Source organism: Egretta garzetta, unplaced genomic scaffold, assembly GCF_000687185.1.
Source record: "Egretta garzetta isolate BGI_Z169 unplaced genomic scaffold, ASM68718v1 scaffold16, whole genome shotgun sequence".
NCBI lineage: Eukaryota > Metazoa > Chordata > Aves > Pelecaniformes > Ardeidae > Egretta > Egretta garzetta.
This window is the reverse complement of record NW_009260022.1, coordinates 2600701-2626953: the sequence shown is the minus strand read 5'-3', so window position 1 is coordinate 2626953 and position 26253 is coordinate 2600701. Positions and strand designations below refer to the sequence as shown.

Sequence of the window (26253 nt, the reverse complement as noted above, 5' to 3'; positions counted from 1 at the left end):
CTGGGGCTGGGACCCCGGCAACTCCGCAGATGCGCTCTCTGCGCGGTGTGTGTGTGTGCATACGTGTCTGCCTGTGGATGCACCCGCGTGCATGTATCCGCTTAGATTACTCTGCATTTTTCCGGTGGTTTCGTGGGGGAGGTGAATCTCGCCCCTAGATCTGCTACTATCGTGGTGACTTCCTTTTGATTTCTTTTTTTATTTATACGTGTATTTAAAACCCTTTCCTCTTCTCCCTCAGTGTTTAATCTTGCCCCCATCTCCTTGTGCCCCTCGGCCCTGCTCCCCGTGCCCGTCGGTGGCACCTGAGGCCAGCGGGGGATTGCAGCTTCGCCTCACCCCAGCCAAGCTGCTTTTGTCCCGGTTTGCCGTGTGCGGTTTGGCCCGCCTGCCGCCCCCTCCCCACGTCCCTGTAGGCAGGGGGGTGCCTGGTAGTGCGCTGCCGCGCTTTGTTCACGTGTCCAGCTAATGCAGATCAGATGTGTTCAGTTTTCATCCCCTACATTTGGACTGGATTATTGTGAATTTTGCTGTGTGAAAAGGTGGCTGCTGTTAACAGTATGTGTGATGGAAAGTTTTTTGTCTCCCGACCTAGGTGTTGCTTGTTGCTGATGAACTACTTCAGGAAAACTTGCTTTTATTTGTATGTAATATTTTAAACCTCCAGCAAATAGCGCAGGTGGCAAAGGCCAGCTCTGACTGTGGTTGCTATTCCTTATGAACGAGGCTACTTCAATGAAAAACAGCCCAGGAGTCTTGCCTGCTGATGCGGTTGGTTATCTTTGGTATTACACACCAATGGCTAATTGTCGTCAGACTGATGACAACCAGAACGACGTTATTGACCTGGGTAGCAAATTGTGTGTACTCAGCTTTGTCATTAAGCTCTTTATCTTGAACAGGCAGAAACAAAATAGTTGAGAAAAGTACTTCTTCCTTAAAATGGGATGCCTTTCTGTTGACCCGGGTGGTGCATTTGTGTTTCTGTTTGCGCTTCCTAGGCTGTGAAAAGGGTCTGAGGAGGGAAGAAGGTTCAGGTGCCTGGAGGTGGCTGGCCTGGACCAGAGTGGTGCTCAGTGTCGAGCGAGTGTTCCCAGCTGAGGCCCTGCCATGGGCATGGGTTTAAGGGCCAGAGCACTTTGTCTTGACTCAGTCTGGGGAATGGATCTATATTAGCCAAGTGGAAGTGATTCTATTAGCATAAGTTATACCTTTGCTGAGGAGCAAATCCCTCTTCTAAGGTAAAAAAGGACTTGAAGGTGTCGGATTAATGCTTGTCTAGGGTGTGATGTGAGTCATATGAGTTATTTAAATAGTTATTTTCTATTGCAGTACCTGTAGAATGCCTGGGTGAGAGTTTCATTTAGAAACTCCTTCTCGCTTTCTCCTTTACACTTAAAAGCTTGTATCTTTTGATATGTAAATAAATATTTTGATTTTTGATATTTATTTCTAAATATTTATATATAGGCATACGTTGCCTGTACATTGTACAGTTGGATGCTAAATTGGAGTAGCAAATACCTATCTGTAGAGAAACTTTATTGCTAGTTATGTACTAGTGCTGTTAAATGTTGATATTATTTCTTTAACTGAAGTGAATGACCAATCAGGAAATTAAAGTCAGGTTATATTGGGTTAGATTCTTGAACACACTGAACTTGTCTGATTTCAGGTGGACTTTCACTAAGCTTAGGTTGCTTACATGAGTTTCTCTTAAACTTGCTGAGATTTATTTTGTACCATTTGACTTAAAAAAATCTTGTGCTTAGTCAAATATGTCTTTTTTCATTAACACCTTGTATTTATTGTCTTAACTTATAGGAGACCCACTATGAGCTTAAATTTTGTCTCAATACTATTAAAAATAGTAAAAACCCAAACACACACCCCCCACCCCATGTCCTCAAAGAAAACCTCCACTTACAAATTCTGTGCATTTGACCAAATGTGGATATAATTTTGGAGATGCTGGATGAATGTTGTTGCTTGTAATGAACCTAGTGAGGGGCTCTTAAAGCATCATTTTTATACCTGAGGGAGGGGAGAATGATGCAGCCCAAACTTTGTTCAGCAGCAATTTATATCCCTTTGCATTGGCTGTGCCAGAGTTAATTGCATTGTGAACATGAGTAGCTACCACTTGCTGAAACAGAGCCCTTCACCTCTGGAAAGCACTACACACCTCTCCCTGAGGGGCTGGGTAGTGTCTTCAGGGGTGGGTTCAGTTACAACAGCCCTTTGACAGTTATAAGAGAAAAATGACAACATACTGAAGCATCTTTCTGGGCTTTCCAGGAGGAAAGGTACACAAGGTGACGTACACCAGGATAGTTTATCCTGACACTTCCCAACAGAATAGGCTTTATATCGTATGGTAACTGAAACACAGATGCAGACTGACTTCAATAGCCTGTTTTAGGGGGCATTTCAAAGTTTTTGTGGTGATCATAAAATGAGAATCATTGTTAGTCTTGTGGACTGTCTTCATCCTGTGCATTTAGCAGGTTGGAGAAGTTCTGTTCTTTTTCTGTGTGAGAACGTGAACTTTTCTCATTGCTCACCTGTGTCTAGCCAAATACTATTTTGAAAACCAAGGCTACATGGTATGGATTTCAAATGATACAGCTTTTTTTCCGTCTCTGCCCGTTGCTTCCTTCATGATTACTGGGAGATTGAAGTGCCTGTTAAAGACAAAATGCTGGCTTTAAGGAGTGCTGCTTATGAGATGTTATTCTGGGTTTGCTTTATTTTTAAGGTGGCCACCAGTTCTTTGTAAACTCTAGGTGTGTGGTTTCATGATACATTTAATCTGCTCTAACAGGCAGCTGTTGAAAGGATCGCATTGATCTGACCGAGAACTAGTTCTTCTGCTGGGTTAGTTTTCTATCGGATCAGGTTCCCTGTTTGACTTGCTGAATGGCTGCATGATTGATAGACCTGAAGCAAGGAAGAGGCTCTTCCTATTAATGCCTATATACAAATCTTTTCTGGAGCAGGAAAAAAAAGTTCTGATTGCTGTCTGTAAATGTGTAGGTTAGAGAGTTAAGAGAAAAGGAAATTCTTACATTAATTCAGATTGATACAGGCTGTCCATATGTGCACCCATTTGGAAGTTAGGAGGGGATTCTTAACTTGGGACAGGAGGATATGGAGCAACCTTCCGGCAGGAGTTATAGAGATAAGAACTATAATTTGCCATTAAGGGAGAGCCAGATTTAATTTAGTGAAGACCTGTGAGATCTCTTTCTATGATTTTAATCATAGAAATGTGTATGGATTTTAATGTATGTGCTGGGGGGTTTTTGGGGTTTTTTTTGGTTTGTTTTTTTTTTTTTTGTAAGCTGGATATGACTTAGATTTTAAAAAAAAGAAGATAATAAAAGCAATACTGTGAGAGATGTTCTTACTCAGTTTGGGTTTATAACCAAGTATTCTGAATAAAAGCACTGAGATAGATTTCTCTCAATTTATGTCACATATCAGAGGATTTTTCCTCCTCAGAAGCAATAGAAATCTTCACAGGACAAATGTTTAAATGGTAATCAACATAAAAACCTGAAAATTGAATAGTGTCAAAATTGTATTTGTACCTTCCAAATTGTAATGAGTCTTACATCACATGGATGAGACAAAGCAGCATTTAATCTAGGTTGGTTTTTTTGTTTGGTTTTTTTTTGTGTTTTGGTTTAGTTAAATTGATCTGAACAAGTGGCTTTGCCTTGTTTTTTTGAAAACTGCATTGGAGTTGATGCTCTTCTGCTAGATGTAACTTCATGTTTGTCAGCATACGTTGATAATGTGGAAGGAAGATTTTTTTACGAAGAAGCAGTGGATTATCTCGTGATTATGCTTGGTGCTAGCTTTCATTATAAAATTATTTTTTCATCTCTTGTGCTGCAACTGACTTAGAAAATTAATTTGGCTAGAAACCACCAGAACTGATTTGAAAATAAAGGGTTACTGCTACACGATGGATTATCTATATTGGCTGCAACTCATTAAAACAGTTACCTTAGCTGAACTGAGGCTTTCATCTAGTTTTGCCTTTCTAACTTTGAGCTCAAAATATCTTGTGGTTTGTTGCCTCATAAGGCAAGTGTTGCTAAGTCAAATGTGTTGGGTTTTTGAGAAGAACAGTTTGCCATTTGAGACTGTTCTGCTGGTTTTAGAAGCCTTACTGTGAGCAGCCTTTGAGCCACTCCCGGCTTAATGGCTCTGGGGTCTTTGTTGGTGTTTCTATGGAATGTTATTTACTTCCCCCCCCCCCCCCCCTTGCTGCATGTGTATTGCTAATGGCTCTTTGTCTGACAGAGAATAGACTCTCCCCTATTTGTTGTTATTGGAGATCTTCGACTCTGTAGAGAGGTCTGATTATGATGCTCAGGAACTGATGTTCAAGTCTGTAAGCACAGTGTATGCTGTTTTGAAAAGCCTCTCTATAGTTAAAGGTAAAATCACAGTTCTGTGGTGTTCTGTTAATCAGACGCTTGTGTCTCATTCACACTTTCCAAAATTTCTTACCCTGTGCTTAATCAGGATTTTTTTTTTTTTTTGTTGAGCGGAAAAAAACAGTTGAAGGGCTTTCTTTTGCAGTAGTTTTTTATGTATATGCTGCAAATTAGATTGGGCTGTGCTCAGTGAAATACCACACTGTAGCAACTAAAGCTATGGTAAACTTTGGTATTTGCTCTTGCAGAGATTTATTTCCAAACCCCCTGTAATTCTTGCATAAGAAGCTGTGTAATTTGGTAAGTAATACTTAACACTACCTAAGATCTTTATACTAAAACCATGTAAAAAGAAAGATGTGCCTGCCTTAATTCTGCTCCAAAGCAAATTCTGTTCCTTTCCAATCTTAAGTTACCACAGCAGCCTAAGCGTATTGTATATGCACATATTAAGTATAAAATTCATAACATTAATCATGACTTAATACATCAATAGCTTGACAGGAAGAGTTCATTATTTTGTAAGTTAAAATTTTACGTTTTGGAAAATAATCGGTCAAGATTTTCTGTCAGCTAATAACCATTTGAAGAAACTGTAGAAATGTTAAATCCCCATTTTGTATTTTTATAAGGAGTGGCTTTTAATTCAGTTGTCAGAGTAAAGATGGTCACGGTGTAATTTAAAAATACCACTCACAGTGCTGTGCTGCTAATGAGGCTGTGCAGAGTTTGTAGTTGTTAATTATTCGCCATGTCTCCACATGATAGTAATAGAGTTGGGGAAGGGAGCTCTGTGTTGGCTTTTTTTGAACAAAAATGAACTTTCTGCATTAAAAGTACCCAGATTGGAGAGAAGGCTGTAGTTTTCATTGCTTCAAAGAGGTTAGGCTTTGTAAGTGATTCAGTGATCAAACTTTGTTATATAATTTAGTGACTTTCTTTAAAAAACTCATGCAAAACTTTTTTAACTCATGCAGTTGAAATTCAGACTTTTCAGGAAGAAGATTAATTATATATTTTACAAGAACCTGAATGGTGTGAAAATAAAATTATGCATAGCTTGCTTTGGGTTTGTCGTGATTGCAAATAACCAGCAAATAAAGCTTGTTTTAAAATGAATTTGTTAACTGGAAGGGTCAAGGAGCATGCAGTCAACACATCAGGCAGTTGGCTGGTGCTATGTAATGATTATTCACTGGAAGTACGCTGTGCTTTCCTGCTCTTGGAATCTGCCTACCTCCTTTATGCTTAGCCCTCCTGTCCCTATGCTTTCTCTATCTCTCCATCCAAGTTCTTCCCACACATAAGGTCCCAAACCTCTGAGACCTAGAAAGTTCTGGCTCCACAGGAGTTGCCCGAGTGCTAGAAGAGGAGCAGTTCTGCTGGTGAGCATGTGGAAATTTGAAGGGATTGCATGATTTTGATTCTCACTAAGCCTTACACCAGCAAGGCTTTGCATCTTCAAAGTGGGAGCTTGTGGCCAGCATTGTAAGGGTATTTTGATAGCAGGGGCCAAGTTCAGACCTGGGAGAGCAATTTTAGGTTGGGTGATGTGTTGTTCTGAAACAACATTAGAGCTGTTCTACTTTTTTTTTTTTTTTCTTTCAGTGAAGAATTGCTTTCCCTTAGGTCAGAAACCAGTTGTTTTTTTCCGGAATCTGCTTGGAGCTTCTCTTTGTTAAATGGAAACAAAACCACATCTTGTTCTGACTGGCTTGGGGGCCAAAACCAGGGTGCTCTCCAAGCAAAGGAGATGTGGGTGACCGATATAGTAGCTACATGTGTCGGACATACTTCATTTTTGTGTGACCCTTTTGGTTCTCTCTCTCTGCCTCCTTTCCCCCCTTCCAAAGTAATTCAGAACTATAAGACAGCAGTAGAGAGAAGCTCATCTTATTTCTAGTAATAATAGCAATTCATGGCATTTAAAGAATAGACCTTAAAAATCAGATTAAGTTAGTTATTCTTGTTAACTTCTTGGGTTTGTTGAAGTCACTGCTGCTGAGCAGCAGCAGAGGAGCAATCTGCAGAACTTGGAAGATAAATATGTTGCTAGGAAATTTACTGATGCCCAAAATTAAAAGCAAGATTTTTTTAAAATTTTTGTTTTCCCCTAAAGGAAATCACACTTGACAGCAGTTGGTATTGCTTACCGTGTGTAAATAAATAATTAGCTTTTTTGAATGAGTGGATTTTTACTTATTTCTGCCTTTTGCAGCACAACCTCGCTGGTAGGATGAAATCCTGACAGATGTGCTAGATTTCACTGTTTCTTGCTAAGTTTGAAGGTCTTTGGGTGTGCATAAGGGTCGCACGGTTGAAGCTTGTGGGTGTAAGAGCGTTATCATGCAGCAGTGGCAGAATGAAGCAATGCTGGTATGAAATCCTTGAGTGAAGAATTTGCTTTAAAACTTTTCTTTCTCCTCCTTATAGTAGTCTCTATATGCACCATACTAGGTTCTGTGTGGTTGTGCGATCAACTCCGTAATTGAAGAAACCAGTACATGTTGAATGCTTGTCTCTTGCCTTCTTCCGTGGGGTTTGGCTGCTGTCCTCCTCCCTTGCCTACCCTAGGGTTGTGTGGTGGTGATACACCTCTTCCTTCTCTCTGCCACCTGCTCCCTCCTGCATATGGCTGGAGACCATGCTGTGGTATTTAACATGTGCCTGGGGGACTACGAGTGCTAGTCAGTGGTACCTGACAGTGCTGAAACTACTGTCAAATCAGTTACTTTATGAGAGTTGGTTGCCTTTCAGGAGAGAATAGGTAGTTGAGGGATGGCAGTAAAGGGGAAGAAGCTTAATCTTCATGGAGAAGTGTGCATGCTTCCTGGCATTTAGGTAGACTTCAGGTGACTGATGACTGTTTTGTAGAAAGTTTCCATGGCAGTGGTAAGATGCTGACAATGCTGATAAAGGTGGTGGGTTTTTAAAGAGTCTCTCTGAACAATTTTCAGGTGTGATTTTCCAGGGTTTCTGTTTATGACAGTCCTGCAGCTTGCTCCTAAGAGTAGCTCAGTGAAAAGTTTGAACAGTGTTGTTCATTCATTAGCTGAAGTATTAAGTTTGTGGCATTGAAGGAGTTAATATTCCAGTCCTTTGCCCCTAGGTATTTGACTAGGTATGTGCCTTTACTCAACAGTTTGGTGAAACCCCAGTATGATAAATTAGCTGTCTCCATTAATCCTTTGCCTTTATGATTAACAATTTCTGAATAATTTTATTACCCTAATTATTCCTGTGGATATCTAACTGCCTCTTAGGTATTCTGATCAGAAGTAAAATGCAGGTGAAACTTGAGGATGTCCTATAAAGCTGATGTAATGATAATGTTACATAGCTTTTAAGCTGAGCTATGTGAACACACTTAAAGAGAAACGAGGACTAGAAGCAGACTAAAAATTGGAAGGTTTTCTGTGTTCCTAGTCATGCTTTCAGAAGTAGTGTGAACTTAACACGTAATGATCTTGAAGGTTAAAATCAATGTTGAATGTCTGAGGGTTTTCTTAATAGGAACAAATTATTTTTATAGCTGTAAGCGAACTGTGTGCCAAGTATACCTGTTTCAGGGTAGTGGTACAAAAATAGTTAATTTAACAGACCAGAAAAATGTTGTGTATTTTACTTGTTGATCATGGTTTCTGTCCTGTAGGAGTAATACGGACAAGATCATAAGCTTGAGCCATAGCTTAAGACTTCTGAGAAGAAACATATTCAGATTCGGAAGGATCACAATTCACTTAAGTTGCTTTTCCCTTCTCACTTCTTTGGTTTGAAGGTACTTTATTACAGGGACTGAATTTAAACTTACAATTTATTCCTGTTAGTGTCTTGTGCTTCCAGCCTCTGAGCCACTTCAGACTAATAACAGGAACTTCATTAGAATTAGATTAGAATCACCTGATGAAAATTTAATGCTATGATAGTGTTTATATTGCTCCAGCTCTTCCATTGTTTCATGAGAAGAAGGATGAGAAATAGGTAAGTTTTTTGCTTGTAGTGTGTGGCCATGATGGACTCAAATTCTAGCAGGCATGTTCTGTTGGGGTGAACTAGCTGAAGATGCTTTGTAGCTCAACATTGCAGTATTAATTAGAGGTCTTCATGACAGTGCAGTAGCAATGCTGCCTTTGTTTTGGTAGATTGCTGTTCTTCATTCTCGGAAGAGAATGATGCACTATGTGGTGACATCCGGAAGACTTGGAAAATACTGCGTTCATGGTGTTAGAATTGTTCCAAGTGTTTACTTTCAAACTAAATGAGAAACAATGTAATATGCCAACTAAATCAACACCAGCATTTGTTTATAGTGCTACTTCAGAAATGAACAGTAATTCTCTTTTAACAGATTTTTTTTTTTCCTAGGCAGGAAATCTGGTTCAGCATAGCAAATCTTCCATTTATCCTGCTTGTATAAGGTGAAGTGGAGTTAAGCAGAATTCTGTAGAGTTCAGATTCTACCCTGGTGAGGCAACTTTTGGTCCCACAGTAAATACCAGATACCAAGTTCTTGCGTAGTTATGCAGAGCCACTTCCACTGTGAGTTTTGCCTTCCAGATGTCAGGATTTTTATGCATATTGAATAATGGTTTCTGTATTGATGATGAAACAACAGGGAGAATGAAATGATCACAGTCCATGTTTCTGGTGAAATGGGAGCAGATAAGGGAAGTGAATCAGTTAATGTTGAGACCTCTACAATGTATTTGGGTTTGGGGTTCTGCTTCAAACAAGATACATGCTAGTTCTGTGGACCAAACATCCTTGCTGTCCTTGGTTTTTGAAAATACACAAAGACCAGTCTGAACCATTAAGTCTTTCAGGGGTTAAAACATGTTTCTCCTGGAGCAGAACTTTCAGTTCAGGTTCCTCTAAAAGGAGTTTATTTTGCACATAAGAGCTTCTCTGCAAAGCAAACTAAAGCTCTGTGAGGAGGATCAAGGAGAGGATATTCAACTTAAAACTGCCCTGTTGCTCTAAACCAAACCACAAATGTATATGCAGCCAAATAGTACTGAGTGCAGGTTGGTGCTCTTTTTTTAATTTATCTCTAACTTCAATTACTTCATTCTCTGTTGGTTATTTCTCTATTTTTTCTACTCTCTTGAAATTTTTAATTTTTCCCTTGATGGGAGGCTACGTCCTGATACATGTATTTCTAAATTGCATTGTTGGTCTCTTTAATACTTGAAGTATTACTCTTAAGATTTTCCTGTGAAACTCTTGTGTTGACTGTTCATGCTAGGATAAAACTCTAGGCCTCTAAATCAACACATTTGGATACAAAATTTTTAAGGGAAGGATGACGTCAGCTTTCCCTTTTTCTTCTGGATAAGCTTCTTTGGTTTAAATTGAGATTTATTACCCCATGTTCTTTTGTTGTGCAGCTGACTGAATGATAAGGACATTTATTTTGCAGCTTTTCAAATGAATGTAGAAAAAAAGCTACTTTTTGTGGGGCATGAGTCTGAGTGAAGTGTTTATGCTTCTTCAGATCAGTGAAGGAAAAATGAAATGCCCCTGCTGGTATGCTTTCTGGAGGGCTAATTAGGTAGAGGAGGATCTCTCAGATTTCTTGTAGAAATCCCCTCTTCTACAAAAGCCCTGGAGATTTTGCTTTTTCTTTTTGATAACAGATAGTTTGAAGTCTGTGATTTAAAAAAAAAAAAAAAGTGTTTTAAAAAAGTATATTGTAAGCAGTGATGTGAAAAATACACTTTTGGATTAACCTCGTAAGAACAATCTTATTCTCCCAAACTGTGAGCCAAATTCACCCAGTTTTATCAAACCATGTAAAACCAGAAACTGTCAAGACCTTTTACATGTGCTTCAAGGTGGGTTTTTTTTTCCTGTGTAACACTGTATGGATGACAAGAAAAAGTTTAAAATTAAAAAAAAAAAAAGTGAGACCTGTTAGGCCATTGAGGTAGTCTCTGACCTAACAACATCATATTAAACCAACAAGAAACTGTCTCTGTTTTACATGGCTGTTATTTTATATGGTTTTTCGTTCTGTGAATTTGATTGCAAGTTTTGATACAACTGTAAGTGAAAAAGCAAACAAACAAACAAAAGTTTTATGTTGTTACCTGAAAATCTGACCTACATTGTGAGGATGAATGGATGATAACATGACAGACAAAATCCATTTTGTTGTTTGTAATAAATTCTTAAACCAAGTTGTATCCTTCACTTCAACTCTTTTTCACACCTTTTGTTGGAAGAGTGCAGAATGAATAGGGATTTGTTGTATTCATTCACGTCAAGTGAATGTATTTGTTGTATTCATTCACGTCAAGTACAGTACATCCACGTTTCTCCTTATCACAGGACAGCCCCAGTGTGATTGTACAACAGGAGCTGACTCCTGCCTGCGGTGTGCCAGCTGGGTGGCTGTGCAGCATCAGCTGTGCTGCCGAACATGCTGCAAGAGCAGCAGAAGTGTGGGTGAAAAAGCCTGTTGCAAGTTCTTTGGCTGCTACTTTTTCTGTTTCTTCTTCCCTAACAAATTTGCAGTGTGAGTGAAGTTGGATTCTTCCATGTTTTGCAGGAAGCCAGTGCAGATCTGATTACAAAACTAATGTTAACTGAAGGACTCGGATGCTTCAGAGCTTTTCATCCCCCTCTTCTGTCTTGTGAGATAGTTTAACAGATAATAATACATATTACATATATGCCATTATTACCTGTGGCTCAGTTCTTTGTTTTGGTCTGCTTAAAGATGATCGATGCTCCTGCCAGCATATTCTTTTATATAATGTAACCTTTTTTCCCCCTAGGTGCTGGATTTGAATGGATTTTAGTTAATTATTTTTCATCATGCCCAATGAAAAGTACTCCTTTGACTCTCTTTAAGTAACTGAATGTTGTGTGTAATGGTACTCATTGTTCAATGCAATGTGTATCTTCTAGATCATAAGTCTGGTGAATTCCCAAGTTACCTTTATATACTGATAAGAAAGTAGGAGGCATTTTAGGCATTCATTAAGTGAGTATGGCTAAGCAACCTCTTTGCTCTCTGACCTGATACATGGTATTTCTTGGTGGCATTGAATTCCCAATTCCTGTTTTGCAACTTTTGTGAATTAGAGAAATATTAATATTGAAATGGAGTATAGTTTATTTTACTCTAATGCATAATGCCTTGTTTCACTTTTTTTCTTTTTAACAATGGCAGTTCATGTGAAGGGTAATGTGATTAAGAAGAGAAATCATTCCAGGTATAGTACTTGTCTTTTCACTGCTACGTTCAGTTTCATACTCTCTAGTTCATTAAGCTCTTAAAACACAGTACTTTATATTTCTTCATGATAACAAACCTGGAAAAATGATAGTGAAGGGATTACAAGTGGACTAGGTATATAACATGATGATAAGGTACCCCAAGCAGACCTGAAAGCTTGTGAGGACTTGTGAGGAAAACTTAAGTTCTGCAAACTGGAACAGAGAGACTTCCTTTGCATTTCACATTTGATGCCCATTCAAACTGATATATCGTAGGTTTTAAGTAGAGTATTTTACAAGAGATTTGATGTGTTTAGGGGTCAGAACTGAATGTTTTTAGCTTGTTTACTTGTTTGTTTTAGGTTCGGCTGTATTTATTGTCTCTTGTGTGTTGGTTCTTCCCCCCACACCCTTCTTTTTTAGCACACATGAGCAGGATAATTTTGTGGTGTGTGAGAAGTAAATTCTGCACCAGAAAATAACATCTGTTTACTCCCAAGAGTCTGTTAATCAAGCTTACAGTTGTCACCCGATACTAAGGGGACAGGCAGAGAGATCCTTGGCAGAATGATGATGGCACTAAAACATAGTTACAGTTAAAGCTTTATTTTCTTAACAAGATACTATGATTAGTATAGCACAGAACTTATGATTAGAATGGCACAGGATTTCTACAGCCAGAATCAGTATAGTACAATTTAGAAGTAGTGTAATACAGAATTTATAATATGACTTAACATGACTTCTAATCAAGTAATACAGAATTTGTAACACAACTTAATTTACTGTTTCCAGTCACCTGGACTCTCAGGTCAAATCTTAGTACATGGTTGCTGTATCAGTATAACAATCATAATCTAGACTTGAAAATCATACAAAAGCGTGTGAATAACTCTGTCTTTGGAGGAAGCAGATGATGGTGGAGGCATCCCTGGCCATGGGAGGGTCACGGGTCTCACTGTTCAGCAGCAGTTCTGGTCCAAGTTCCCCACTTAGGACTTGTAACTGCTAGCTTTTATGGACAGTGCTATGTGTGCTGTTAGACTCTCCTGTTCTGTGACAGGATCATCGCCACCATTGGGTTGGCTGAGTGTCTGGGACCCTCAAGACCAGTAAGGGAGGGAGTAATCGGCCTGGTGCCCAGGAATTTTGAGACCGGTAGGGAGGGGAAGAAGAAATCTGTTTGGTTGTCTACTTGGTTTACAGGCCCTTTGGGACCTGATAATGTGGGGAAAGGGAATGAGTATGTGACCCACTCATTCACAGAGAATGGCTGCTTGCCTTATAAAATTATATTAGTTATGCTAACGACATTACCGGGGGTCAGGAGCAGGGGGTACCGGTCATGCCACTCTTATTCTGACACCTCCAAAAAGCAAATTCCAGTTCTGATGACTGCAAATTCTGAAATAGTGGTGATTGTGGATTTCTTTTTTTATACACTTTTTTTTTTTCACTTATAAATAATGCTTCTTATGAAGGTATTTGAGATGTGGAACAGAGCAAAAGCAATTTAATCTTGGGTAGTGTTTATAATATGGGATTTGCCTAGACAGTCTTGGGTTGCTATAGTTCCCTTTCAACTTCTTTATTTAGACAACTCATCCATTTTAAATGACAAGTCAGGGAGAAGATAACACCTGCTGAAAGCTGACTGCTTTTGTTTAGGTTTTCCTTACCCACTCTGGTGCTGACATTTCCTTGGTGTGGTTTGCTAATGATCGGGAAGATGCTCTCACACCAGATCTGGAAACATACCAAGTTCCCTGTGAGCTCCACAACTAGCATATAAGAGGGCTCAAGACCATGGAATACTTAGTAAGAAGATAATTTTGGTGATGACACACACAGATGGGCATTAAACTGCCTGGATGTTTGGCATCACTCCACTTTCCTTTGCAACACATGTATGCTTTTCTTTCAGTCTCAGGTACCAAGGTGTGTTTGGAGTATGTGTAGCTTCCTATTCAAAGGCAGGCAAAAGGAGAAGCATTGTGGTTACTGTCTCTTCCTGATGTCTGTCTAAAAGGTGATCCTCAGCTTTGTTAGCACCTTATCTTACCCAAAAGACTGGAATTCCTTTGTAGGTACCTTCTTAAAAAAAGGGCAGGAATGTGTTTTTATCATGTGCCTTATCTTATTTTTGTGATTGATAAGTTTTCCATGTTGAGATGCCAGGCTGTCAGGTAGGTTGCTAACCATGTCTCCTGCTGTGGTGTTGTCACTTTGAACACTAATTATGATAGCACAGGGGGATAAAACCATGTTCTGCACAAAATACAGCATATTGGATTGGAAAACGGGTAAGGGAGCTGGGACACTATCTTCCTACTGTAGTTTCAAAGGCAAGACTGTGCAGTATGTGACATGACTGTATGGGGGTAACAGGATCTATTTCTCTAGGAGTGAGGCATGGCTTTATTTCTACCGAGCTTCAACAGAACATGTTCTTATCCACCTATACATTACTGTTTCTCCCATGTGCTTAACAAACACAGAGGCTGTATTTTTGGTGTTCATTTATTTTACTTCTTTCGATAAAGTTGCACTAAATAAGGCCTCTCTGACAAAATTAAAAATAAAAGAATCTCTCAGGCTGGGGTTTAACATCAGCACTTCTTGTTGGAATAGCTGGGATGGGAACAGAGGGAGGAGGCAGTCATAAGGTGGAAAGAGGTAGTGAGCATAGTCTCGGTGTTTCTTTCCTCTCTTTCAAAACTGTGTGCTTATTGCCAGGTTTATCTGAATGCCCCAAACATAGTTAATGGTCATCCTTGGACTTTCCAACCTGATCTTAGTGTGTTGGTGGCATTATACCAAGCTGACAAGTGCTGAGCTCTGTATGGCCCTAAGCAGAAGTCTCCTTACCAAGAAAGAGTCTGAAAGCAAAAAAACATCACTTAGGCTGATACTTTATTTCAAAGCTGAACATAGTCACTATTAAATAAACCGATGTCTAATTTAAATATATCTGGTTTCACTTTCTAGCCACAGATTTCTTTAATGCCTTTGTCAGTCAGAGTAGAGCTATTTCAAAATTCTTTTAACCATGACTGGTGGCAATAGCTGATTATTCTTCTGATAAGACAGACATTTCAGAGGAGTTCCTGCAAAATAGTGTTTCTGGGCTCACTGTTTTAGTGATGGTGGGGAGAAATAAAGGAAATAGTTCAAAAAACCTAGTCATTCCCTTGTGCCCCTGTTTTTCTTGTATGTGGGGTTTTATTGCTGATTGTGAATCCCTCTGCCTTTTTTTTTTTTCCTTATGTATGGAGAATATGATGTCTGGTTAATGCTCAGGCTTGCTGTATTTTAGCCTTACTACAGGTTAGCTCAACGCTTGCGTAGAAATTCTCTTGTAGATTTTATATAATGCATATTAATTTTGACATGGACATTTAGGCTACTTCTCTAAGCCTTCGGTGAGATCACAGAAGTATTTGTAGACCTTTATTATCTTTGGAGAGTTTTTTTCTGGATTATTTATGCAACATGCTTTTGAGAAGTGGTATGTGATAAGCTAGACCTCGGACGTTGGTAAGCTACTCTCCCACAAAAAGGTAAATACAACAATTGATTAACCCAGTGATTCTATAGCCATAATGGTGATGTTCTTAAATGTCCAACTGCAGAACAAATGCATTTTGTAGAGCTCCATGAAGAATTAATGAGATTAATTGTTAAATGATGAGACTGCAGAAGTAGCAGTTCTATGTATGGGCATAGATTTCATAGAACACTTAGTGTATTTTAAGTGAATTATGTCATAATCCTAACGGCTAGAATAAACAAACTAGTATCCAAGTGAGTTATAAGGGGAGAGATTTGATCCCAGCATGAATTAAGAACACAAAGTGGGCAGGAATTGTTCGTAAATTGTAACTGTGTGGTTACCCTGAAGTTCTTAAGAACACAAACATTTATGTTGTGTGAAGATGGAGAGAGAAATCATGAGTTCACTTTCTGTGAGGAAGTTTAAGTTTCAGAAAGATTTTGAGTTTAGTATGTGGTCTAAATGAGCTTTAATGGGCTGATTTATAACTTATTTTTAATCAATGGAAGTAATATGAAAGAAAATGAGTAATACTGAAAGATCTGTAGAGTATTGTGGGGTAAAAGCTAGAAACCGAAAGAAATTAATGGTTTTTTGTTCTCTGTTTCTTAACCAAAAGTATTGCTTTGCCACCAACAGAATTGATTCTTTTGAGACTGAACAGGCTACTTCTGCACAATGATGCCATGGAATTTGTTGAAGTACTGATCAGTTCATAACACATATGTAGTAATGCTGGAAATATGCTAAGCAATATCACATGCAATGTAGAACATATACAAGATGGCTTTCAAAGCTTGTATATAAGCACAGATGCTTTGCATGTTATATAAAATCCCCCTCATGTTTTTATGAGGGGAAACCTTAGCTAGATTGCATTTGTGCAGGCACAGTTTGTGTGCATTCTGCGCTTTGCAAAAGGAATCCTGTAGTTACATTGCGTATGAGCTGCCTAAGAGTTACCTAGAGGACTCTGTTCTTCAGAACTGGACTGTATGAGAGATTAAATAAAAATACTTTCATAGCAGCTTCATCCATTTTCATAGATTTTATTCTATTTAGTACTGGCTTCTTTTACAGACAGTTATAATTTAGTCTTGGGTTTGAGTCTGACAAAATTTTTGCACTCTAATTGGCTACATTTAATAGGATGTTTCTGTATGTTGGGGCAGCAGAAGAGCTGTGTAAAAATGCAGATGGTATAGGTATGTAAGAGTTTGTATAGATTCTGGGGTAAGGTATTTAGTGTTCTCCAGTTATGACTGCTGTCTAACTCTTCAGGTATCTAGTCAACAAGAAAACTTACCATTACCAACAAATTACATCCTCCTCTTCAGAGATTAGGTAGAAGAACCATGGGTGTGAGGAAGGTGTCTTTGGGTAGAGTGTCTGAAGGGCCCTAATGAATGCAGAAATCTTTAAAAGAGGTTTGTGTTGGAATACTGTAGAGTAACTCTGAGCTGCTAAAAAAAGACTTGGTAAATCATCATGGGATAATGAGGTTACTGACTTTTGGTTTTGAGGAGAAGAAAATTAAAAGGAATAGTTCTAGATCTGTTTTGAGTAGTTACTGTGCAGTGATGAATGTGTCAGACCTTTATACATAACAGGGAATAAATGAAGCGTAACATGTTTGTATGAAGAAGGATGTGTGTATGCGTGATGTGCAAGTGGTATGGTCCAGCCATCTCACCTTGCTGTCTGTCTTTTTGAGACTTGACTAGTGGAGGGTAGATAAAACTAAAATGTTAATTTCATTTGTTGATCTTGTTCAAAGATCCTTCTTCTCTTTGCCAGCTGGAGACAGGATCTGCAAGGGTTACATTCGTGGGGGAGAGGGGAGAGAGAGAGGGGAAAAAACCCCCCACCTTTATTTCAGATTTAGAACAACTTGAAGGAACTTAGTTAAGTTTAAATCCTGGATGAGTATTTGTGGTTTTGGGATTTTCATATGCTTTCTGTGAAGGATGTGCAAAGTGGAATACAGAAAACTGCTTTTAGGTTATATCCTTTCAGAAGAAGAGAAGTATGGCCATACGTCATAGCTCTTGAGAATGTTTCTATTGCATGAACCCAAATAGTTAAAAGAAATTCTAATGGCTCTGCTGCACTGAGGGCAGGATGGTGAGGAATGCATGGTTCATAGCATGAAGGAACAGGTTGCCTGTAAGGGCATTTTACACTAGAGAGAAAGATGGCAGCAAAAAATGTGATGACAAGATGAAACTCTCTGACTTGATGCCTACTATTTCCATTTCACAGTAGGCAACTTGATGTGGACTGAAATTGTGTTACTTCACTGCTAACTTGAAATTGGCCGAAAGAACTTGTCTGTAGCAGGACAATGATTTTTTTTTTTTTTCTCTCAGTAGTGGAAAAACCCCATCTTTCTTACAAAGCTGGTTTTTTGAGTCTGATCACTGGTAATCCTTTGTTCTGTTCTGCAGGAGACAGCTGCATGTAAAGGCTTCATGCTTTATCCAACCTGGGCTTTCATTATACTACATCAGTTTTCTAAATAGAGACTGGATGCTAAAACCAGTCTGGGCTTTAGTTGTGGTGTAGTTAGTATGTTCTCTGTTGTGAGGGTTGGGTTATGGAAGACTCGTAAGGTTCAGCATACCTGAAGACGTCAAGCCTTTTGACAAGGAATGGTTGACTGTAATCTATTCTATGAATAATTTTCTGTGGCCCTAATTTGTTATGCTGAATGGTTGCCTGTGACAATTGTGTTTCACTGTATGATAGTGCATTACTGGTGTAGCCTGTTACCTCTCGACTGAAATGTTTATCTGGGTAGTCCTGTTTATAACAGCTACTCCTCTGGAACACTTCACATTTTTTACTTGTTTAGTAGACTAAAGAAAGACATCTCTTTATTGACACAAAAGGAGTCTTCTGACCAGGTGGGAAAGCTGCACATTTTCCTCATCTTTATCTCTGGTTGTTCACCTTGTGAGCCAGAGGAGGAGAGGGGGACATCTTTGAAGAGGAAGGAGATATATAGCCACTAAGTGCCTGGCTCCTGCTTCAGCACTTGAAACTGCTTTTTCAAATGGGTTTTATATGTAGGTCCCACTGAGAATGCAGGCTGCACAGATTGCCTTTACTATCAAAATACTGTATTGCGTAGAGTATTCAAAAGGCAGGAGAAAGAAGAAACCAAGGCAGATTGGCTTTATTCTAAACATAGAAAGCTTTTCGCATTGTCAGTGCATCGTATTCTTGTGGTGAAGAATATCCCACTGCAAGTCATCTCTGAGGAGAAAACACAGGGAAATGCACTGAAAGGTTTTTCATCTAAATAAACTTCAGTCTAGGTTATGTCCTAAAATCTCACATCTCATCCTCTTTCAGTAGGCAAAAGAAGAACAGATCTTAAACTTGTGCATAAGGATGGCTCAGGATTAATTTTGCAATCAAGACATTTTAAATAGTAGTAAGCACATAGTCTTTGGTTTGGGGTCTCACAGAACTTAAGCAAGTGGGGTGGGGTCAGGGATGTGACAGGACTCTTCTTTTTTGTAATCTAATTTTTCCAAAATGTTTTGAAGTGTTACTTACTGTCATTTTACTTTAACTTGAGGAAGCAGTCAGGATTTCATTCTGGTGTTGACTGAATAATTCTTCTGTGTGCTTTTTCTGTTTGTCCTTTATATGCCTTTTGTATATGAATTTATTTAGAAAGTGAAGATCTGGTTGTTTCCTAGAAGTAGGTAAAACTACTGGCATAAATTAAAAAGATACATTGAGGTCTTTGTTCCTCTGTCCTTAATAGCTAAAAATTTGGTTTCTTCCCCCTGCCTCAACCTACAGTTGTGTATCCAAAGTAATGAGAGGATTTGTGTCGTGATGTCTACTGAATGAGAACTTCATTAAGATGATGTAGATGAGTCTTACTTCAGCTGAATTGTGCTGACTTAGTGGTTCCTTCCTTGGGATGTCTTATTTAATTTTTAAAATGTCTCTTTATTCTTTTATTACTTACATTATTGGAATTTTTAAAGGCTTTATTCTGTAAGCAGACAGAACAGGACATGTCAATATTTGTCTGTGACCGCATCCTGCAAAAACATGACTAGTTAGTCCTGTTGAGACTTTTTTTAAGATGAGCTCAGAATTTTATAATGAAATTCATACATTGAGTTAAAAACCTTTGTGATTTGAGTGAAAACATCATGTGAACAAACAATACATGAAAATAGCTACGCAAATAGCAATTAAAATACGGACAATAACTTTCAGTCATGAGGTATTGTCGGTGCTGTTTTCAGATGTGCAGAGGGAAAAGCTCTCAATTGTTCTTAAGTCGCTGGTAACTGAATCCACGTTTGTAGAGCTTGACAACAAAAGGCTCTTTGTTCACAGTTTGTATTCATGTAGGACATGCCAATTACCGAGCATAAATAGAACATAGCGTACGAGCAGGCCAATATAACACGTTGCTCAATTTACTTACCAGACCTCCATAATTTATATTAAAATAGTTAGAATTACAGGTAGAAGCTACTTGTCGGGGGATTTTAGATTTCTGCATGAATGAGCATGGTGTAATTACTTGGAGGAAGCACACGCTGCTGTATTTGATGTGGCAGCAAGATGTGCAACCCAGGCAAAACTCTTTCTGAATGTTACTTGCAATCATTTCATTAAATTTAGTGAGACAATACTGACTGGGGCAAAGCCAGTGGGTGCTTGGTAAAAGAAGCAACAAGACCTTTTACTTGTGCTGTTTGCAAATAAAGCATACTAAAGAGAATTATTCTAATGCTTTCCCCGAAATTTGTTTATTTCCACCAAGCTTTATTATCGGTGTAGTTGTATGACCATATGTGATTTGCATGTCAAGTAAGCTTCACTGACGTTCTCTGCTGGGCCGTTCAGGATGAATAAACAGGAACACAGGTGAAATTGTAGAAGAATTGGCATGTGCAGTTTTACGGATATTTTTCTGTTCATTGCATAGTGGGAACAAAATCCTGGTAAAACAGGGGCTGACCTGAAAGAACAGAAAGAAGTAACATTTGATAAAGCCCTGTGCTCCCATGTAATGTCTTTAATTGTATTAACTGTGCAAGTCATGTTCTTAGTTAAAACAGAAGTGTCCAAAGACGAAAGTGTAATGGTTCCCCAACTATATGAAATGCATCGAGGTGGTGGGTGTCACTTGATAAATGACCATATCATTTTAAGTTGTTGGCTTGGGAATTTTTTGTGGAGTGTGGAACAGAAACTTCGAGGTTTTTCTTCTCCATTTGAGAAGTGTGCAGTCTGGCTTGCTAGTGGGAAGGTATGTGTGTGGGAAAGCACCAAAAAAGGATGGACAGCAGATTTTAAGTTCTTTGTCAGTGTGGGGTTCTTATGTTGGGCACTGTTTTAAACTCATGTTAAAACTGCGGTTTTTTTCTGCCTCTTTTCAGGTAGCGGTGCTACAGCAGTTGTCCAGGCAGCGCTATGCAAACCCAGGCAAGAACGTGTAGCAATAAAGAGGATCAACTTAGAAAAATGCCAAACCAGTATGGATGAATTACTTGTAAGTAAATCAGGGGGGAACATATTACATGGAGACTATCTTCTCTTTTGATTTTGTTTTTTGACTGGCCCAGAGTGAGGGTAGAATTTTATGCAGGATAATAGTGAGAAAAGGATTAGAAAATAATCTGAAATAAGTATGCCCTTCCCCTGAAAGAATATTTTACTAATGTATATTTTTTGCCACAAGAACAAGAAGTGCAAATTTAAGTCTTGGGATAACCAAGTGTTGAGAACTGTGGGAAGAACCTTACACCTTGCTTTCTGGACACTTGATTTTCAAGAGATTACTGTCTGGTGGTCTGTCTTTTTTAGTATAGAGGAAAGATATGTTTTCCTTTGGTTAAACACTGAATAAAATTACAAAAGTAAAATTTAGTAGGTATCCTTAAAATGTCTAAAGCACCAAAACATGGCAAAAACTAGTTGTTGAATCATTTTGTAATGATGACTTTTGAGGGGAAAAGTAGGAGTGGCTACTGCCATCTACACAAGGAAACTCTTGTTAAAGCTAATAATATGCGTTTATCCGATAGGCCGTAACAAGCCATTTGAGGAATGCTGTTTGTTTGGGTCACTGATTAGAGGAGGAAGGGATCTGTAAGAGGCCCTTTTTAAAAGGGACTGCAAGAGTTTTTCCTCTGCACTGGTTATGGCAGTCCAGACAAAGTTGTAAAGAACTGTTAAAAAATGAAACCTGTTGCTTTCTAATGCTCCTAGTCAGGTGCCTGTAAGACTAATGTGTATTTATATATAGGCAGCATAACAAGAGTTGAAGGACAAAAAAACATTCTAAAAGTGAGAACACTCTCTTCTGTTCCACAGGTTATACTACTGCCTAGAGACTGTGGGCTTTTTCTAATGCAGAAATTCCTGCCTCTGAAGGAAATGATCTCCTCAGCAGGGAATTGCCAGTGCAAAAGATATCTTGAATTTGATACAGAGGGTATGGTCCATCCAGTTTCTTCAGATAAAATGACTTGTTTACAGTGGAGGACCCAAAATGCTCTTCCCCTGGTGATTGATGGCATTCACCTTCAGTTTATGTAACAGCTTGTGTGGAACATCGTGTTTTTTAAAAGAGGATTGTGGTAGTGGAAGCTACCTCTGTGGTAGTAAGACTTCTGTCAACTAAAAAAAGAGAAATTCTGAACTGTTTAGAAAGAGGACAGCCCAAGGTGAGATGCTGTGCATGATGTATTAACATCTACAGCCCATAAAGAACATTTCTATAAAACCAGAAATACTAAGCACTGTCATATAAAATGGTCAAAATTTGATCCTTTTTGATTAGAATTTGAACTAATAATGGGAATTAAGAATTAAAAAGTTACAACAAATAGAAACAGACAAAACTACCAAAAATCTGTAAGAGAGACCCAGGTGGTCTGGAGAAATGTCTGCAGTTAGTTACCAGCTTGTACAAAGTTACCTTAGCAAGTGCTCAAGTATCTTTACTGCTGATATGTCTCCACTGTCTGCCAAATGAGGCAATAGGTCTTGGATTTTTGGTCCCATATTGCCTTCTTTTGGTACGAAGACAGCTGTCCATACCATCTTTTTTAATGTAAGTCAATTTCTGCTTTTCTGTGTTCAGATTTTATGTTTCTTTTATTTGTTGATCTGTTTTGATCTGAACATAAATTCAGGCTTTCCGAGTTCCTGGTTAGGAGGGTAAAAAAGCAAAAAAAAAAAAAAAAAGGGGGCCACATATGATTTCTTTTATTTGTATAGGTGCATACACACACGTGCATGCATACACATACTTTATTATTATTTTTTTTTCTGTGAGGGGAAGTATACTTAGTCTGACTCAGTTCTAAGAGAGCGATTTTAAAATCTTGTTTAAAAAGTAGAGATGTTATTCTGGAAAAGGGCATCGTTGACCTTCAAAACTCTGTTTTCAACTGTACTAGCACTTTTATTTCAGTTAATAATACTTAGAATGCTCTTGCATTTTGGGATTTTTAACACCGTTTTTGAGTCTGCTTTATTATCTTATTTGAGTCTGCTTCCAGTCACTTATTTTTCTGATCAAACAGTTTCCATTGGCACAGGGATGTTCTAAAACTCTGTCTGCCCTCTGAACATACTGCTTTGTAAAATCCTGCTGCTGAGTGCTTAGGGATGGTGTGCAAAGGCATCCACCCTTCACAAATTCTCAGCTGTGTGGCCTTCAGAGAAGTGGAAAATGCAGTAAGCCTGGTACCCATGTAAACAGACGTAGGATTTGGGCTAGTGTCAATTCAAATAGAAAGGCAGTGGGGGAGGGAGTTAAAATAATACTAAGGTTACACAAACTGCCAAACTCCTGAAATTCAATACTCTGTTTCCTGCAATGTCCTCTGTTCTCACTATTGTAAGCTAAATGTAACTTAACCCCATGAGCCGGGGAAAAAGTTCCTGTCCTTAGTATTGTCCTGACTGGGTATCTTCCCTCATCCCCTTACCTCCAGTTTTTTTAAAACAGGCAAAAAACTCAACACTACAAAGAATATTCTATAGAACGGCTTACTTGATTGAACAGGTTTTCTAAACTGTTTGCATTTCTGGTCTGGGTAGCCCTTCGAGACGGGCTGTCTGGAGGAGCCCCTTGCGTGTTTTGCCCTGCTCCTCAAACAGCCGTGCCCCGGGTGTCCATGGAGGAGGCCCCAGGGAAGCACCCAGGAGCTGCGGCACCTGCCCGGGAGCTGGGCCTGGCTCTGCGGGTGCTGCAGCTGAGCGCCGGAAGGAGCCGTCTCGCAGTTGCTTATTAACTGTGTCACCCACCTGCCCTTAGGCCGACACACATTTTTGTGCAGCGGCTTGGTGAAACTGGATCAGGAACAACCTGGCTGAAAAGAAGTTAGCTTTTAAACTGGGTGTATTTCCTGATGTACTGCACAAACGCTTCTGCTAGTGCAAGGGAGGGAGAAGCAGAGGGATGAGGGAGAGGCTTTAAATTTGAAGTGCCATTATGGCTTTGGTGCTGTTGAATATCTAGTGATATGAATGTGAAGAAGGCTCCGGAGTGTTCTCCTGGATTCCCTGCTGCAAGCTTTTCCTCTGACAGTGTATTTTAAGTGAATGCTTTTCTCTCTTACCTGTGCGTATCACGGGCCTCAGCCAAGTAACTGAAGTTTGTGGAGCCTTACCATCTGTGTGTGATAGGGGCTCTCCCGAACTGCAAGTCTGAAATTAATTCTTTCCTGGCTAAAATTTAATCCCTCATCTTGTGTGGGGTGCTTTCTATTTGTTTATTTTTGTTTTGCAAAGTCTCTTTTTGGAAGAAAGTCACCAATGTTGACACCAAAGGTGTCTTTGGTTGTGGTTACGGTGATAGATCAATTTTTGCTGATGAGTTGATGCAGGCAGACAAAATATGCAAAGCACTTTTCAGTTAAAGATTGTGAAGCTTGCTGCAGTCAGTGAGTTACATTTCTGCACTATTAATGCGTGAGTAAAACAGATGAGGTGTATTTTTGCCCGGTAGTGGCAGGTAGACTTTCTGAGCCATCCTTGTATTACCAGCATAGGAAAAAGAATAAAACAATATAAGAAATTAAATAGTAATGAAGTGGGAGAGTTACAGTTAAAATAGATTTGTTATGGATAGATGAATGAAGAACCTGAGGCAGTAGTTTGACTTGTGTTTAAGCTGACATGTCTCCTGGGAAAGGGAAATCTGCCCCACATACTGTCTCCCAGGGTGCGGGGGGAGGAGGGGCGCAAAAAAAAAAAAAAGGGAAGCTATTTTGAAAATTCCTCAGTTACTCTGACTTGTTGCATGACTACCCAGGCATTCATCCTTCTGTGGTTGAGGGCTCAGAAGCTGTCTAGGGAGGAGGACTTTTGACAACAGGACTAGCTGAAGCACGTCAAACTACAGCCTGACTTAGTAGTCACAACAGGCATCACGAGATTAAATCACAGTCTTTTAATATATACAATTAACTTTTTATTAGAAAGCGGCTGTGATCCCAAGTGCATTGCAAATAACAACAACAAAACCCACCTCTTTCAAACACTTACCAAATTGAGGTTGAAAGTTGAAAATGGCATCTGTGGCAGTTTCAGTCAATCTGAGTGGGACTGCAGTAGTGCCTGCCTTGCACCAGGGCTGGTGAGTCAGTGTGTAGCATGGGTCCGCCTGAAAGCAGTTGCTTTTCGGGGAGCGAGGAGAGGTAGAAGAGTTTGTTTTATAGGTGGATTGGCTCCCTGACTGGCTCATCCTCCAGGAGTGTGTCCTCTGGCAGCAGGGTTGGATCAGGGCTGTGTGGCTGGAGGTGGAGAGGGAGAAGTAGGGTTGTGGGATCTTAAGTTGGTGTGAGGCCAGACCCTCCAGTACAATGGAGGCCTAAAAGCTCCTACGTAAAGGATTGGCAGGATAATGAGAGCTGTCGGAAAGGTGTTACAGAACAATTATGAGAAAGACTGAATAGAAAAAGGACTCTGCTTGAAATAACAGATACAAGGCAGTCATTCTTAATGTGTACAGCTGTGGCATGTCATAGATGGTGTTGCTTGGTGGTACCACATTGTGCATCTGTTGGTGACTCTGTGCTCCTCTAGTCAATTGTTTCCTCTGACTTTTGGTCTGTAACTTTGCTTTTTCCTCTTGCACTTCTGTTGGATTGCGTGGCTCTGCTGTCCACCTGTCCATCCCACAGTAGCCAAGCCAGTGGTGCTGTGTCCTTTGTCCAACAGCTTCCTTCCTCCTTTCTCACCTGCTCCCGATCTACTCTTTTCATATCCCTTTTGAACAGGAAAGGCAGTAGGTTTTGATCTTTCCATGTGTTTTGTTGTCCAGCCTGTATCCACACCTTCAGCTCCTCGAGACTGCTCATTCTTCGTTGCTTACTCTGAATTTGGGACTTTAACAGTAATTACTTTACTGCTGTCAGAAGAAAATTGATGTAGTTATACCTGTTTTTGCAATAACATTTTGTCTTACATTTAGATCTATAGGTAAATTGAAATGGTTCTATGCCTTGGTGCATATTCTGTGCATACTTCAGTTCTGTTACAGTATTTCACTTCGGAAATTAAACTTTCTCTCTATACAAGCAGAACTGATAGCTGGCTGTGTTACGTTGGGCTTTGTATTTCTTACAGAAAGAAATTCAAGCAATGAGTCAATGCAATCACCCCAATGTGGTGACCTATTACACATCTTTTGTGGTGAAGGATGAACTCTGGCTGGTTATGAAGCTGTTAAGTGGGGGTAAGTTATTGGTTTTACTTATTTAGCAGCCAGAAAATCATATGATTTTTTTTTTCCTGATGTACCTTCTTTGAGTTAATTGATGTAAACCAAGTAAGGAGGGGGGAGAGAGACTGCATGTGTTGACCTTTGAGACGTAGGTGCGTTATGGCAGGAAAGTGCAAGCTTAAAAAGTTTGTATGTGTATATTGATAGTACAGGCCAAGAATTACTGAGATAAATTCTGTGGATCTAACTGCCATAACTTTTTATTCTGAATCAATATATTAAAATTCTCTATTAAGGCTGTG

The 26253-nt window shown here is 39.3% G+C and overlaps 1 protein-coding gene across 1 annotated transcript in view; it reads left to right on the top strand.

Moving 5' to 3' along the window:
• The window catches only part of STK39 (serine/threonine kinase 39), a 112524-nt gene that overhangs the window by 2435 nt on the left and 83836 nt on the right, over nucleotides 1-26253 (top strand). The window contains exons 2-3 of the mRNA XM_035896223.1: nucleotides 20649-20761; nucleotides 25855-25963. Of these exons, the coding sequence (XP_035752116.1) occupies nucleotides 20649-20761; nucleotides 25855-25963 (222 nt within the window). The remainder of the gene's footprint in view (nucleotides 1-20648; nucleotides 20762-25854; nucleotides 25964-26253) is intronic.